At 44.0% G+C, this 17,181-nt stretch overlaps 5 protein-coding genes across 5 annotated transcripts, besides 5 other annotated features; 4 read left to right on the top strand and 1 right to left on the bottom strand.

Moving 5' to 3' along the window:
* Positions 1-8: 8 nt before the first annotated feature.
* TSTA_109470 (ankyrin, putative) lies at positions 9-1,591 on the top strand (the record flags this gene model as incomplete). Its single annotated transcript, XM_002488479.1, has 2 exons — positions 9-1,227; positions 1,305-1,591. 2 exons carry the CDS (start codon positions 9-11, stop codon positions 1,349-1,351), a joined length of 1,266 nt encoding a protein of 421 aa, XP_002488524.1. The 3' UTR covers positions 1,352-1,591.
* A 3,870-nt stretch (positions 1,592-5,461) lies between these two features.
* Positions 5,462-5,489: a microsatellite.
* A 349-nt stretch (positions 5,490-5,838) lies between these two features.
* Positions 5,839-7,571, top strand: TSTA_109480 (uncharacterized protein; the record flags this gene model as incomplete). Its single annotated transcript, XM_002488480.1, has 4 exons — positions 5,839-5,882; positions 5,937-6,177; positions 6,248-6,975; positions 7,201-7,571. The coding sequence occupies exons 3-4, from the start codon at positions 6,645-6,647 to the stop codon at positions 7,569-7,571; spliced, it is 702 nt and encodes a 233-aa protein (XP_002488525.1). The 5' UTR covers positions 5,839-5,882; positions 5,937-6,177; positions 6,248-6,644.
* Positions 6,187-6,444: a mobile genetic element.
* Positions 6,504-7,151: a mobile genetic element.
* An 854-nt stretch (positions 7,572-8,425) lies between the features above and the next one.
* Positions 8,426-11,460, top strand: TSTA_109490 (uncharacterized protein; the record flags this gene model as incomplete). The annotated part of the gene is made up of 3 exons (XM_002488481.1): positions 8,426-10,501; positions 10,712-11,011; positions 11,113-11,460. 3 exons carry the CDS (start codon positions 8,426-8,428, stop codon positions 11,458-11,460), a joined length of 2,724 nt encoding a protein of 907 aa, XP_002488526.1.
* A 621-nt stretch (positions 11,461-12,081) lies between these two features.
* Positions 12,082-12,741, top strand: TSTA_109500 (uncharacterized protein; the record flags this gene model as incomplete). The annotated part of the gene is made up of 2 exons (XM_002488482.1): positions 12,082-12,452; positions 12,660-12,741. 2 exons carry the CDS (start codon positions 12,082-12,084, stop codon positions 12,739-12,741), a joined length of 453 nt encoding a protein of 150 aa, XP_002488527.1.
* Positions 12,742-13,901: 1,160 nt separating this feature from the next.
* TSTA_109510 (transposable element tc3 transposase, putative) lies at positions 13,902-15,021 on the bottom strand (the record flags this gene model as incomplete). The annotated part of the gene is made up of 2 exons (XM_002488483.1): positions 14,553-15,021; positions 13,902-14,471 (listed from the first exon to the last, which is right to left on the bottom strand). The coding sequence occupies exons 1-2, from the start codon at positions 14,994-14,996 to the stop codon at positions 13,902-13,904; spliced, it is 1,014 nt and encodes a 337-aa protein (XP_002488528.1). The 5' UTR covers positions 14,997-15,021.
* Positions 13,905-14,912: a mobile genetic element.
* Positions 14,037-14,897: a mobile genetic element.
* Positions 15,022-17,181: the final 2,160 nt, after the last annotated feature.

Below are 17,181 nucleotides of genomic sequence, written 5' to 3' on the forward strand. Positions count from 1 at the left end.
TGATTAGAATGCGCATGACTGATTTACCGACTGAGTTGTCAATTCTAATAGCAACATTCCTTCAGAAAGAAAGAGACATCAATAATTTAACACAAGTTAATAAAAAACTGTATTACGACTTGAACTGGTATCTTTACAAGCATAATTACCTCCACGGTAATAGCTCAGCGCTGCGATGGGCGGCTAAATATGGAGAAAAATCAACTGCTGTGATGAGTATGAGGGAAAGAGCAAGTATCACATCAATCGATAAGTACAATATGACCCCATTGTCCTGGGCTGCGGCTGGGGGGCATATAGCCATCGTAGAATTATTATTGAAAAGTGCTGGTGTCATCTGTGCCGATGACGAAGCCGCTAATGGCAATTCGATAATAGAGAAACCACCACCTATCGGAGATTCGTTCACTTCATTGAACATGGAATACTATCATGATACAAAGCAACTTTGGAAAAAATTAGCCTGCAAGCTTTCGACCGCGACCCGAAGGGTTCCAGAGTTCAATTTGAATTGTAGGGATCATTTAAATCAGACTCCATTGTCCTTGGCAGCGGCAGGAGGACATTATGCAGTAGTCGCTGTGCTGCTGAATATCGCCGAAGTCGAGATCGATAGCAGGGATGATAATGACCGTACACCACTGTGGCGTGCCGCATCAGTTGGGAGCGTACAGGTAGCAAAGCTATTGCTTGAGACTGGAAAAGTAGATCCGGACTGCAGAGACTCCTACAACGAAACGCCGTTACAGCAGGCGGTGATTTACGGGCATGAGGAAGTAGTCAGATTATTACTTAAAACTGGAGTGGTCGATTTACATGGAAGAGATCGTTTCGGCCGTACATTGTTGCACTTAGCCATAATACAAAGGCATGAAGCGGTCGCAAATATTCTTATCGAGACGAAAAATTTTGATTTGAATTCTAAGGATCACTGGGGCCAAACACCATTGCGCTTGGCTGCAGCTCATCGATGTGGAGCGACCGTCAGACTGTTACTTGATACTGATAGTGTCGACATCAACTGCGCGGATTACCAAGGACGAACACCTTTATCTCTAGCTGCTGGAAATGGATATGAGACAATCACTAGACTCTTGATAGAAAAGGATGAAACGGAATTGAACTCTAAAGATCGCTTAGACCAAACATCACTGTGGTGGGCAGCAACACAAGGACATGCGTCAATCGTCAAGTTACTACTTGAAACTCCAGGGGTCGACTCGGAATGTATAGATATTGACGGTTATACAGCATTATGGTGGGCTAATGCACATGGCCACACGGCTGTTGCTAATTTATTTGAGACATTTGGGACCTGGACACGCTCAAAGCCAATAGTTTGGAGGACTGAGCCTTTTCCTAGAGTCGCGACAGGGGCTAAAATCCAGGATACTCTTTTTCAAGTTACCATACTGCACAAAAGGAGAAACCCTTGATAGGGGTTTCTGGTAAATGGTTTGTTAGTGTTTCAAGGTTCATGTTCGTGTCCGCGGTACCTGCCGCGACATATCCTCCTGTCAGAACAAACAAATGGTGACTTACTGCTAGTGACTGATGGATAACATCACTTGCTTGGTGTGTGCATTCTTGCGCTGGGCTGCGGGCTTCGGTCTTGTGACCGCCGAGCGCCGGCGTGTGGGATCCAGAGATGTTTTCCAAGTAGACTAACTATCTACATTTATCTACATGAATCAAAGTTAACTTTTCGCCTTAGAAGCATAGACACTGTTCACTTCAGTGTGTACACGGTACCTAGCTGGTGAGACCAACAGTACCAAAAGCATCAAATAAATGCTTGATGACTATGCAGAGACATTCAAAATTTCTTCATTGTATTGCTTCAGGTTCAGGTTCCAGTTCCAGTTCTAGTCGTCCTGTTGCAATCGCATAGTTGATTGTTGCGTGAACTACCTTCATATCAAGTTGCCATCGGTCCAAATCTGAACGTCATCTTCCATCAAGGAAGAAGGATAGATTTCCTGGCCTTCATTCCATGAACTGATTCATGCTTTCTCTCATCCTTGTCCACTGTGTACAGCGTAATAAAACTGTTCCACTGTTTCGCATTCTTGGCCGCAGGAACGAGGTCTGATTCTGCTGTGTCTGTTTTATTCAAATAAGTATTCGGTCTCAATATTCCTGTCTGAAGTTGAGCTAGATTCCATGCCTTTTTCGGGTTTAGTCCATCATATAAGCTTCTTGTGTGTTTCCCGGAAGTGCTGTGTCAATGGCTCTTAAGTACTTTTCGACATTCTCTGGTACAGTCCAATCCTGGTGCTGTTCAACAGTGGCGAGTCTAATGGCAGTTGATTTAGCTTGAAACGGTCGCTTTTCTAGAAGGCGCCCTATTCTCGTTGATTTGGGTGCTTCAGTCTTTGCGCGTAGTGTGGCGCTCATGTCTGCGTGCGCTGGGATCCAGATTGTATTGACTGCATTTCCTTGTTGTTGTAGTGCCTGGACTTGTTTGTATATTCGCTGGAATACTTTGATTGGACTGATGTCGGGGTTGACTACTTGCTGCCAGTGCGGATTTATTACTGCTCAGGATAGATATCCATCTGCTGCATGTCCCACTTGTGATATGTTCCAGCGCTGCTGCTATCGCTTCTAATCCCGCTGTAAGAATTTAGTCAGTCCTTCTTCCTAGTGTTATGGAGTAGACGGACATGTTATTCCCGTCGTTGTCTGAATCTACGTTGACTAATACTGTGACTTCAATAGTAAGACTGTATGACAGGAAGTCCAATTACGTACCAGGTTGCAAAAGCACTTCCTTTTAAAGATAGTCACCAAAGACCCGGAAATTGATGGTATTCTTCGCTTCGTAATTTGCTTCTTGCTGCACCAAGCGTAAAGGCAACTGCATAGGTCGCTGTTTTGTTACTGTATCAGCTTCCAACTCGTTCAAAAAATATAACATAATATATATAATAGACGGTCTGTTTCTCTCCGCTCGCCTTACATTTACAATTATTTTTGATGGAAAATCATGAGAATATCAGCTTGGGCACCACGACACGAATCCTAAACCAAAACATTCAGACTCCTCAAACTCAGAGGCTATGTCGAGGATTATTTCCTCCATCGTTCAGCCATTTCTCCCAGATAGGATCTCAGGCAGGGCTCTTGGTAGGAATATGAGCCCAACTAGGCGGCCAGGGGAGCTGTGGCTCTACGATGAAGTATACCAACAATCATCAAGACTGGATCAAGATGCATGGGTTTCACCAGGAAATGCAACATTCTCTCAAAGGCGATTGGCAAGATCGTACGATAGCAATAGGGAACCACGTCGATACGCTAGACGTCGGTATAGCATTGAACACTCCGATGAAATAAATTTGGCTAGGACGTACAATAATGATATCACCTCATTACGGCATCGCCATATGTATAGAGAGCCATCAGAGTGTCACACCACTGGCCAAAGTCAGCGTGCCAGAGCCATTGCTCCTCCACAGAATACAGAAATCTTGCGCAACAGGGCCAGCTGTGTGACAGATTGTGGTCAAGAAATCTCTCAACTATACCTGCCTTGTTGTCACGCTATGATGTGTGAACAGTGTGCTGATAAGTGGAGTGAAATAAACAACACCTGCCCCGTGTGCAGGGAAGACATTGAAAAAAGGGTACGTTTCAGGACCATTCTTAGGACAAGAAACTAACTCTAACATGATTTTGATTATAGATTAAGATCTATATTGTTGTGACAGCGTAGCTGATAGGTGAGTGTAGGGTTATGAACGTTGTCTAATTGAGCGAGCAAATAGCCTACCATTTGTCTCCCTCCTCATACTTAATATCATCGTGCCAATACCATTCATGTTGCTTGCTCATCGCCACAATTATGACCTTTTCATGATATGCAAACACTATATCAATTCGATAAACCTATATCTACATATTATTGAGTGAACTAGAGCTATTGACTTCCGATTTAGCCTATCATATAAGCTTTAGGTATGCATGCTTCCTAGAAGTGCGTTGAAGGCCCAAGCAATATTATATTGGAAGCTATGAACAAGAAAACTAAGCATGGATGGAGAAAGAAGAAGCTGTCAACATGAGTGTGAGAGAGAGTGAGAGAGAGTGTGTGTGTGTGTACAGTATCTATTTAATACTGTAGCTGTGGTTCGTGACTCACACGCTTCCCACCGATCCTTACTGGGACATAGGCCGCCAAGGGGTAAACCTCGGGCTTCAAGTCCTCTATCAGGTTTATATGCAAATAAGAGACCCTTTGGCACATTTCCATAGCTGCCGTGGTCTTATAGGGAGATCCACTTCTGAGTGGGTTTTGGGTATTGTTAGATTACGTGAAGATAATCCGGATATCCAGAAGCAGTCAAATGAGGCAGTCAATCAGAAGCCCTACTTTACAGCCCCCAAATTTACCCCTCATGACAGGTCACAAATGATGTCAAACCTACATGCCGGAGGCCAGCAAGCCACCTCACTAGAATGTCTATAAAACCCAACTTTTGAACCTGATGTACGAAAAAGACAGAAGAAAAACACATACAATTTTGCTTGTTAACTCGATTTCCAATATCTACACTTCCCACGTAACAAAGCTAGGAATCATTGCCGATCCTGCCCTCACGGATTAGTGCCTACTAACCCACTAATCCAACAGGTATTTGCCAGCTCCAACGGTCCACCTACACTCCATGGTCCATTATTCTACAGTACCACCATAGCAATTGAGCAGTAAGTTTTACAACAAGGGAAAGAAATAGGGGAGAGATTAAAAGAAGGAAAAGAGAAATACTGAGTACTGTGGGTGGCGGTGAAATAATGGGTCATGGAGTGTAGGTAGACCATTGTAGCTGACAAATACTCAAAGCCCACTGAGAGCTAGACCTTCATGTGAACCACAACAGTTATAGAAACGTGCCAAAGAGACTCTTATCCATATATAAATCTAACATAGATCTTGAAGCCCGAGCTTTGTCCCAGTAGGAAAAGGTAGGAAGCGTGTGCAAATCAAAAACTACAGTTGTTCAATATAAACACACACACACACAGCATACTGCGGGATTCTTCCTTAAAGCTGTCTCATGAGAGTCAGCTCCTCGCCTCTGCATGTACATAGTGACCGGTTGCACCCAAACAATACATACATTGACTGAATAAGGTCACCAATAGAGCCTCCTATAAGCGCGCATGGTGTATATGTGTGTGACGATGCCAATCTGCTTGGTTTGAGTACGCTATTCTAGCTAACTATCTCGTACAAGAGGTGCCTGTCGACAGGTAATATTAAGCATAAAGGGAAAAAGGAAGAAATGAAGTAAAAGCTCTGGTTCTCGCTTCTCATGTAAATCTCTGTGCAAGGCGCCTTTCCCTATCCAGCTCCGACGTCTGATTTTGATATCACTTCCCAATACGGCGCGGATAGGGTTGCACGGCTCCTAGCCCTATTCGTCACATGTGGCTAGTGTCGCAATACCACTGAGCTAAAAAAAAAAAAAAAAAAAAAAAAAAAAGATAGAGTTGTCGGATTGGTCGGTTTATTCCAGGTCAACCCCGAAGAGTGTTTTACTAGGATCAAAGAAAAGAAGTGACTAGCAAGATTGTATGTATTGAGTTCTGTGTCTGTCTTTCAAGTCTTTAAAGCCGGGTCCTTTATAGACACCTTTGGCGGGGTGATTTGTGAGCTATCAGGAGGGGTAAATATTGGGCTCAAATCTAGATGCCCAGATATATGCCTAAAGGTGCCTTTTAGACCTGTAAGATTGAACAGTCGATCTTTCTGCCTCGTTTGAAAGCCGGATTATCTGACAGATACTTGTGACGGCTCTGGCAACCTTACTATATGAGAGAGTAGTAGAGAGGATCCACCATCCTCAATATTCTGGTCTTTTTGGCGAAACGGCTTAGTGAGCGAATACTCCCGTGAGCGAGGTCGTGACAATACTCACATTTGTTTCTAGAAAAATCCCATCAATATCTCATTATATGATCTAGGAAAGTGGTAAATAGCTAGCTGGCGCGATCACATGGAGCGAGGTACCGTCCCTCACCGCCTGATACCTAACCCCACCTGATACCTGATTTTTCTTCAAAACGCGAAAAATCGCGAATCTTTCAAACCGCGATAAATCAACCAATATAGCTTCATATGAGCTCGCACTTGTAGCATTACGCTCCTTGGAGCCAGGAGAAAAGCCTAACGTTAGTTTGGTTGCAAGAACATATGGCGTTGATTAATCAAATCTTTCTAAACGTTTTCGCGGTGTCACAGGCTCAAAAGAAGACCAATACAACAAGCAACGATTACTGAACAACGCGCAATCAAGAGCGCTTATAAAATGGATAAATCAACTCATCGAGTGAGGCCTACCATCTAAGGATTCAATGCTCGTCAACTTTGCAAGACAAATATCTGGTAAAGAGCCTGGGAAAAACTGGGCTTCACGCTGGATAAAGGCTCATTCGGATAAAATGATCTCTCGCTATTCTTCAAGCCTCGATTCGGATATGAAAAAGGCAGATGCTTTTTTACAGCCTCGGAGTCAGGATGGACCAATAATGAGCTCGGATATCGCTGGTTGGTGAATGTTTTTGATAAAGAGACAACATCCCAAGCAAGCCGGGGATGGCGCCTTCTTATCCTCGATAGGCATGGATCCCACGTTACAATGAAGTTTATTGAACATTGTGATTCGAATAGGATATTATTGGCAATATTTCCGACACATGCATCGCATACTTTACAGCCTCTTGATGTCGCTATTTTCTCGCCTCTTTCTAACGCTTATACAAAGCAATTGGACGATTTTATAAACGATAGTCAAGTATTTACTCGGCTCACCAAACGTGACTTTTTTCGGCTTTTTCGGGCTAGTTGGAATGAGGTTTTTACAAGCAAGAATATCAACTCAGCGTTCAAGCACACCGGTCTATATTCTTTCAATCCGGAGATTGTTATACAAAAATTTAGCAAGAAAATCGCGAGTCGGCCATTGTCAAGTGAATCTACGGCTTCAATTATTCCTGCTGAGGATTGGAAGCGACTTGAGAAGCTTGTTGAAACAGTTATTACAAATGTTTATGAGCAAAAAGCTGTACAGCTTAAGGATACAGTGCTTCATCTTTCTACTGAGAATATCTTACTTAAAAATGAGAATAAAAGCCTGCAAAGGGCTCTCATAAATGCGAAGAAGCATAAAAACAAGAAAAAGCTTTTATTACTAGGTTTACCTTCAGAACAAGATGGTGGAGCACTTTTTATGATCCCTACAAAAGTTCAGCAAGCTCGTGGTATTATTTCTCAAAAAAATGACGAAGCCGTGCAGGAGCAGGCTCGTAAAGATGATAAAAAGCTTCGACAACAACTAGCAAAGCAAGCTAAAGAGGCTGAAAAGATTGAAAGAGCTCGAATCCAGCAAGAAAAACGTGAACAGCGCGAGCAAGAGGCTGCGGAAAAGCAACGCCTTAAGAACGAGCAAGAACTAGCTAAGCTCGCTTATTTACAGGTTCAAAAAGACGTTATATCAACTCCCAAGGCCTCAAAACGGCCAACAAAAGCAAGTTTCCATGCAAGCGCAGCCAAAAGCGCATCCTGAGGCTCATTCGGAGGATAATGGGGTGGTTGTTACTACGAATCGTAGGGGCCGCACGATACGACCCCCTGCCCGTTTTCGCGATTAGCTTTTTGCTCGTTCGATCCCTTATATCTCATTTAGTGCTACATCAGAAATTTATTACATTAAATTATTATGTGGTGTTGTAAAGCTTCAAAATATTTTGTATAGTAAGCCGTTGAAATCAGGTATCAGATGGGGTTAGGTATCAGGCGGTGAGGGACGGTAATACTCCGGGGTAAGTGGAAGTTCTAAGAGCCTGCTTAGGGGCTTACTCGGGGGCCTCAGGTCCGTCAAATATCAACTGACACGAACACAAGTATTTTTTAGGAATACGTTGCCTCATGTAAACTAGCTGTCGGAACGTGAATATCAAACCCTACACGTTTTGGCACCGGATATAGTTAGTCTGACGCGGCACGTGCGTGCCGCGTATATCTAGCTAGCTATCCCCGTCCCCCTCGTTCTTGGGGACAAGTCACAATATTAGGAATCAAGATATCTTCATATTGTCAGGCTCATTAGGCCGCTTCGTGTTCGCGCCTTACTACCGTCTATGCTTCGTGATACGGACCGTAGTTAAACCAACACTGATCAGTGAGGCCCACAGATCAGACCTTACCCCTATTCTCACTTATTCGAATCCCCCGTCGACCTCGCGTCGATTACCACCCTGCTGCGCCGATATACGCACCAAATCTCTTGCTCGTGAGCTCTTAGCTGAGTCTCATAAACCTTACGAATCCACCCGTACGAACCTACGTACGAAACCACCTTCGACCCCGAGTCGAATACCCCTCTCAGTGCGCCGATATACGCACCGAATAACCGACAATATGGCACCCACGGATTATACAGATTTTGATCCGAATGGCAAGGACCGCAAGACAATCGAACCATGCGTAATAACACGAACAAAGATCTACACCGATCTGTACGACGACGACCTATGGTTTACCTTCAAAGATGATTTTGGAGACTGGACTACAGATAACCTTTGCAAAGCGACCGTACCAGTCCTTGGAAAACTACGTGACGTACTGCGAACCAATGGTATATATGTACCAAAGGGTGGACACGCAGGAAGAGTATTAGCGAACACACTGACTCTTCCAGAACCACACGAATGGACTGAAAGTGAAGTTGTTGAACACATACAGCTTAAAGGGACCTTCAATTCCCCATTTATCCAGTTGAAGTTCGCTGCCACAATCAAAAGAATCAACGACGCCGCAAATGTGACAATACAAAATAATGCTCAATTCGTGCAAGAAGATACCCCCTCTCCACCGTCAACGAACCTACACGGCATGGTAACAAGAATGAGAGCATCCGCAGGTGGCCTACAAGATATGATACCACACGCTGAGACGGCACCACCGACACCGACACCACCGGCGCCGCAGGCACCACTAGTACAAGTAGCGACACCTACCCAAACGGCAACATGGCAAGGAACGGGATATGTGCCAGCAATCCGCGACCAAGAAAGAATGTATTCGCAGGTAGGACAATTTGCACCGTTATATGTCAACAGCATCGCACAACTTCGGAAGGTGTACACTACAGATAGCACCAAGTACGGCGATAATGAAGACTCATTCGACCTAGCTCATAATATCTTCTTAGACCTCTGCCGCCAGATGGGTCTACATACCGCAGAAGCACGGAACCAGGCATTTTCAGTTATGCTCAAAGGACTCGCACTCGACTATTACTACACGTGGAAAGATCAATGGGAGCGCATGGGAATCGACCCCGCTGTGGCAGTCAAAAACCACTTCGAAAACGACGAGCACCTACGAAAAGTGCAGACTGACTGGGATGCGATAAATCTTTATACGGTAATTGTAAAGTACCCTGAAAAATCAACTACCGAATGCTTAGAGATGATGTTTCGAGATATCCAAAAGCTCTACCACAAATTGCGACCAGAACTACGAAACGAGGTTATTTGGCACGCAAAGCTCATTTCTGCTACTCGAACACACCCAGCATGTCATGCAGCAACTGGAAATCCCGCATCTACGATCCCTGGTCTCATGCAGAGCCTTCGAGGAAGTGTCAGCCAATTTGAAGACACTAAGCGAGCAGCGCAACAGCACTTCGCAGGCACATACAATACTGATCCGTATGACGTTCCACGAACGAACATGACAGAACGTCGCTTCTTCAACAATAATCTACGATACCAGCCTCAAAACCGCAGCCGCTTTACTCGGAAACCATCTCGTCACTTCAGAGGTCCCAGAAACGACAAAAAGACATGTTATATCTGCAAGAAACCAGGACACTTATCATATAACCACTCGGACGAGGAGCGCGAGGCACACAAGCGTGAATGGAATAAAAACAGATCTGGGAGTTATCAACAATTTATGGCTGAAATTGAGGGCTGGGAATATGACCCTGAATCAATTGAAGAACTAGCATCAAGTGGCGCTTATTTCGAGGATGACAGCAGTGATGACGAACCTCCAAGGACCAAGGATTCAATTACTTCCAAAGATTCAGCCAATAAGAATGCACCACTCCAGACTACCTCAACCCATTTTGCCAGCGCTTTCTTCACTACTGATGAGAAGCCAAAGGGAGAATTAGGAAAGTTAATCACTACAGAGTTAGCAAATCGAGCGACTATGCACTGCGTCAAAGCCCTGGCAACAAAGGAAGCACAAGATGGCGACAATATAGAGAATGACGTTGAAGAAACGATTGATACAAGCACCTACGTTTCGGCAAGCCGATACTCCGAAGAAACATGGCAAGGTATTCTCATTGACACCGGCGCTGCAGACTTCTCTACAGCCGGATACAGTCAATTCCTCGCATATCAGAAAGCTGTCAAGGGAGCTGTAATAGACACGTCAACCGCAAATTCAGTAGGGATCAAATTTGGCTCAGGCGATCCTGTACGCTCAAAAGGCTCAGTCGATGTTGACACACCAATTGGCCGAGTCCGATTCCATATCCTCGAAACAATGACACCGTTCCTGCTCTCTATCAAAGACCTGGACAGACTGAACGTGTATTACAACAACACCAAAGATCTTCTCATTGGCCCAAAAGAGAATATGACTACCCAGGTTATACGAAGATTTGGCCATCCATTCCTTATATAGCAGGAGACCTACGAATCATGTCTCCTGGAATCACTTGATGAGAATCCCTGCTTCCTCACAGAAACAGAATTACGGCGCCTACACCGTCGATTCGGTCATCCCTCAACTGACAGATTCTACCGCGTTATCGAGCGCGCAGGCCACGACGCTGACCGTGAAGCAATTGAGCATATTCGCAAATTCTGCCATCATTGTCAAATCCACGGTAAATCTCCCGGCCGTTTCCGCTTCACATTGCAAGACGATATACATTTTAACCATTCAATTATTGTTGATATTATGTATATTGATGGTAAACCTGTACTTCATATTATCGACGAAGCAACACGTTTTAACGCCGCACGTTGGCTCCCTAATATATCTTCGATTTCGCTGCCTCTATCAAGGCAACGATTACGCAGATTCTGCACCTCGAGAACCCGCTTCCGCTAGTGATTTGCACGGATTCGAAAAGCTTATATGACTGCCTCGTGAAGCTCGGTACGACGCAAGAAAAGCGGCTCATGATCGACCTCATGTGCCTCCGCCAGTCATACGAGCGTCAAGAGATTACAGAAGTCAAATGGATAGATGGCAATAGCAACCCTGCCGACGCCATGACAAAGAACAAAGCATGCAACGCTTTGCAGATCCTTGTTGATACGAATAAGCTACATATCACTGTCGACGGCTGGGTAGAAAGGTCTACCACGACACCGCAAAATCGCGCGATCAAAGCAAATTCGGTGGCATTCGCAAATCCCCAATAATGTCCCGAATCCTCGTGTCTAACCACATTTTCTTTTGCTTCATTCTTCCCGCATGTACAGAAAGCATTTATGTATTGTTTACTGCACCATTCCCTACACCAATCCGTTTGTTTTATCAACCCGGTGCCGCTCGTTATTTTTCCTATTTTTAGAGAGTTGCCAGTGTCGGAACGTGAATATCAAACCCTACACGTTTTGGCACCGGATATAGTTAGTCTGACGCGGCACGTGCGTGCCGCGTATATCTAGCTAGCTATCCCCGTCCCCCTCGTTCTTGGGGACAAGTCACAATATTAGGAATCAAGATATCTTCATATTGTCAGGCTCATTAGGCCGCTTCGTGTTCGCGCCTTACTACCGTCTATGCTTCGTGATACGGACCGTAGTTAAACCAACACTAGCTTACGTCGGAGTTACAGCTTCTGTACGGCTTCTGTGGTTATTTTTTTTGCTCACAGCAAAGAGTCAGGATAATCACGTAAGAATCTAGACCTGCTCAAAGTTTATTTATAGCAATTGTATTATGTACATGGAAATCATCAACCCTAATCCTGGATTATTTAAAGCGCTTGTTATCTAGTCCTTTGGATGTAGGTTCAAAAAGAGGTAAATCTGTGTTCAATGCAAGGCCCAAAAATAGCTGACCCTAGGATCGGAAATTTAGTTTTATACTGCAAGAACGAACTAAAGAAAAATCGGGAACTGACTAGGCATTTGAAGCATGAACAAGAGAAAAATCAGGAACTGGCTTTGCAGTTGAAGCATGAACAAGAGAAAAATCAGGAACTGGCTTTGCAGTTGAAGCATGAACAAGAGAAAAATCAGGAACTGGCTTTGCAGTTGAAGCATGAACAAGAGAAAAATAAGGAAAACTTTGAAAAAATCAGAATAATCGAAAAAGAAGTGGCCGATGTGGAGAAATCAGTACGGGAATTGGTCGCTTTATGTATCCCCGAAGACGGGCCAAACATAAAAGTCGCCATTGATACTTTGTAAGTAACATGATACTATCTTAAATCGAGGACTAACAGATTCCAGCATAAATCTAATCGCACAGGCTTTAGGAGGGAGTTATCCTAACTTACAGCCACTATACTAAAGTACTGAGGCAGAAATTCCCACCTATGTGTGCGTACTCGATCAGTCCTCAGTGTGTACTATACATGATTACAGTATTTATTATATCGTTGCTTTTCAAGTAAAGGCCAGTCAATCTTGCACACCAAAACAGCATCTAAAAAATCCTCTATAGGGGCCTGTGCGGAACCTCGCATGGTTTAGTCATCAATATTTACGAATGTCAGCACTACTAGTACACCTATTCCTGTTTTCTACCTCCTCTCTTGAAAGAGTTTGGGATGACCAGGATTGTGTTGTACCGTTTGTGCCATTAAGACCGGTCCGTAGTATGATATAGGTGCGAGGGACTCTCGGCGCCAAGCGGAATTTGTCTGTCGTAGTAATGCAGATATCTGATATATTTCGGAGTCATTGTAAGGCGGTCAACTTTCCCTGGGCTCTGGGAAAGAGGTACCTAACCAATCAGCCAAGGTTGCTGTAGTGTCATGCATTATGGCTAGTGAACCTGCAGCAGACCATATTTCCTGCAGAAGACATTTGCTCTTAAGCTTTAGGGAGTACGTGAGAAAACGAGTTCTGCAGAAAGGGGCGGTTGGTCGACGAGGCATTAAAGCCTTAAAAGGCATTATTACTGAGATTGAGGTAATGGAAAAACTAAAGCATTATTATATTGTGGAATTTGTGGAAAGTGATACACACCTTAAATATCTCAGTATGATAATGTCTCTAGTTGCCGAACTGGATCTTTCTGTCTATCTAAAGAAAACTGGCAGTCCACAGCACAGAGATATGAACCTTTTTTGATTGCTTCGCCACTGGGCTTCAGTTCCTTCATGACCGTCAGATCCAACATAAAGACATCCAGTAGGCAATATCCTAGTTGACAGAGGGAATATTCTCTTCAACTTTGACTTAGCGCTAGATTTTGCAGATGCCAGCAGTAGTACTACTGTTAGAATGATGAATAGTGTGACCCAATAGTATTGCGCTTCTGAAGTGGCGATGCAGGAACCTCGAAATATGTCCTGTGATATCTAGTGTCTAGACGTTGTCTTCCTTGAGATGATAGTAGTCCTAAATGGCGGGACAATAGAACCGATCGATAGCTTTTTTAGAGCCCATGGGTCAGTAGGTTTTTGTCTACCGGGTTTGAAGAGCTTTTGGCCGAGCTGAAACAGAGAGTAAGTCTCCCTGACAATGAGGTCCTAGTCTAGATACAGCAAATGCTACAGGAAAAACATAAATCACGCCTGACTAGAGCAAGCCTGCTTACTATGGTTGGGGCCGGTAATTTTGTTAGCACGATTTTTTTACAGGGGTTGAAATCCAATGAATTCTGCCAGTCATATCTGATTACTAATCTAATATTTTGTATGACCACCTCGAGCATCTATTACAGCTTGGCATCTAGCGTGCATAGAGTCAATGAGCTCCTTCAAAAACTGCTCAGGCAGTGCATCCCAAGCAGCTCGTACAACCTCACGGAGTCGATCATAAGAAAGTTGCTCATCATCTGGATATTGTTCTTGAATCCAATCCTTCATCCAATTCCATACTGCTTCAATTGGATTGAGATCAGATGAGAATGCTGGCCAAAAAATTGGATATATCCCACGAGAATGAAGCTCTTCGAGAGTCTCCTTACTCGCATGGCCAGGTGCCCCATCCTGCATAAATTGAAGCCAGATATCGTCTCGTAATAAGCGAATATAGCCATCAATAATTGGTATAACCCGTTGACAATATCTCTCCGAGTTAATAGTTCCCCATTCCTTCTCCCAGAATAAACACGGACCCTTGTTATTCCCATGAAAAGTAGCCCAGAACATCCATCCACGTTTCCGTGTAGGAGAGGATCGTATGCAAGTCTCTTCTAACTCTTCACCAGCCTTTCTAGTTACCCAGATTCTCGTATGAAATCCTGAAGTAACCTATGTTTCATCAGACCAAAGGATACGATTCCATTGTTCAGTCGTCCAATTCAAATGCTCTAGGGCCCAGGCAAGACGTACTTGTTTATGTTTATCTGATAGAGGAGGTTTATTAAGAGCCTTGCATCGTGTATAACCTCGTTTTTTAAGAGCTCGAGCCAGGGCGTGCTTTCCAATAGATAGGTTAAGCTCTTGTATAACCTTATAATAAGGCATACGTTGCGTACGCTTCGAAGAAGTAATCCATTCGATAATATGATCAACTTCAGCCTCGGAGAGCTTCGGAGGGTTGCCACGGGCCTTTTTAGGGGTTGCTTGCTGGCTTTGGCACGTATATTGGACTTGGCGATAGCTAATTTGAAGCTGCTGAGAGATTTGAAGATATGTAAATCCAGCATCTCGAAGGGTTAATACTCGGATCCGTTCATCCCTATTCAGCCGTGCTGAATTCTGCCTGGGATCAGATGGCTCGAGAACTCCTGCGCTTGTTGCCCTAGGGGGGCTGGTAGGCTCGGGGGTGGCCATATTGATCGTCAAATGTCATATATCTAGGCTTGAAAGGCTGAAAGCAGACGGATGGTCAATATTCTATTTAAAAGGCGGTGAGCCCCGGAGCCTGACCGCCTAAAAATCGTACTAACAAAATTACCGGCCCCAACCGTAGTATATCAATTATTCGGTCTTATGGTTGGGGAGGAGGTGATACTATTTTTTATGGGATCTGTTGTGTGTGTTAGATATTTATTACGCCTGGAGGGTCTAACCCTACGTACAGGGCACTAGTGCGTTAATTACATATTCCATTTTAGGGATTTGTTGGATTATTACTAATCCGTGGGGGCAGATTCGGCAATGATTCCTAGCTTTGCTACGTGGAAAGTGTTCGTATTGGAAGTAGAATTAACAAGCAAAATTGTATGTCTTCCCCCCTCCCTCTTTTTAAGAATTGAGGGTGATTCTATGTCTTTATATATTCCAATGCGGCCTCAGAGAAGTAAGGGAAATAACAACAGGAATTTCAGCTAAGGCAAAGCGAAGAATCCGAGTCACAAACATGAAACTATACAGGTTTGACCACTGTAGTTGATTGGTATCAGGGGGCATTTTGGCGATGTGCACTTTCTTAATTAGGGTCAGAGGTATCGTCCTGTCGACACCTAGTTATCTAACAGGATTTGCCATGTCAAAGGGGTCCGTCGACGCGACAGCCAATTTTCAACAGATTACTAAGATCCTCATGACTGTGCCATAGCGAGTTCACACTAAGTAGGAAATGAAATTATCTCAGATAGCTAACCCAAAAAGAAAATGCGTCATGCTGACTCCAGCTTTTTGGTATTTATGTGAAGCTACCGATTAGGTCTAGCGTCCTGTAAGATCACATAATCTAGTGGTCTGAGAAAGGGTACTAAATGAGGGTGTGCACTATACTATAGGTAGCCGCTATAGTGACAAGCAGAAATAGCGTTTCTTACTGGTACAAGTGTTCTCCGCAGAGCCTTTGGTGATCCTGCTTGACTGTCTAGTGCTGTAACTCTCAGTGCTATAGTACACTACAAGATGCAGAAAGACAGATTGCAATAACCGCACGTGCCACCTTGCTTATCATGTTAGCACTAAGCATCGGATCTTCTAGGATTTTTGTATTGACAGTGGGGGGTTCCTCCTTCCTACGTAGTACAATCCCTCAGCTAACTACTCGCCTCCGTAAGTTGCTTGTCATCTCACCCAGTCAAGATTTGATTGTCGCACCTACCTCTCTCTACGTAGTATGTACTGTGTACTGTGTACACAGTACATAAATCCGTAGCAGAAAATCTCCTTCCCTCATAAAACATTGAGCTCTAATCAACTCCACATGCTAAACCAAATATGGATACTTCTTAGTACGTATTTTCGGAACAAAACGGGCTGTATCAAATCTGTTAGGGTACAGTATTAGTAACTTAAGGATGAAAATATCCGGAAGATTCGATAACAAGGTAGCAGTGTTCCTCTGTGATTCGGGACCGCAGTAGTGTGATAAGTAGGGTGTTCCTAGTGCCTGAAAGTATATAAGATGTTTACTCAATATACATTTACAATACCGACCTCTGCCTATAAACCTCATCACTCCGTTTCACGTACATCAACAGCTCATAACATATACATGACACCATGGGACCGAAAGTCGAAGGGCATGAAGGCTTGCCATATATGTGTTTAAAATGCTGTTCCCGCTTCTCATCTAACCAGGATCTCGAGGAACACGAAAAGGGCGATCAATATACGTGTTTAACATGCTGTTCCCGCTTCTCGTCTGACCAGGATCTCAATGAACATAAAATGGTCGAGCACGCCACCCCCCTACCACAAAAGGTGTGGATGACCTCCGCGAACTCTGGGATTGGTGACTGCCTTGAGTCCTCCAGAAATCAATGAGGTAAATGACTGCCTTGAGTCCCCCCATTTCACGAGATTTGTACCTGATAATATGACTGCAGAACAAGACATAAAAATGGTTCATGGGCATGACGAGGGACAAATCAATTTAACTATCCACGAATGGCTATGTAACAACTAACATGCCTGCCCAATCGTATTACACTCGGAGGCAAAACCGGTGTCGGGGTATTGCTCTCTTTACGCCAAGAGCGGCTAAACTACGTATGGATAAACACCGAGGCATCTCTGGTTCCTTGTATCATGTACTGTATTGTATCAAACATGT

The sequence above is a fragment of the Talaromyces stipitatus genome, genomic scaffold, assembly GCF_000003125.1.
Source record: "Talaromyces stipitatus ATCC 10500 scf_1105507295491 genomic scaffold, whole genome shotgun sequence".
Classification (NCBI taxonomy): Eukaryota; Fungi; Ascomycota; class Eurotiomycetes; order Eurotiales; family Trichocomaceae; genus Talaromyces; species Talaromyces stipitatus.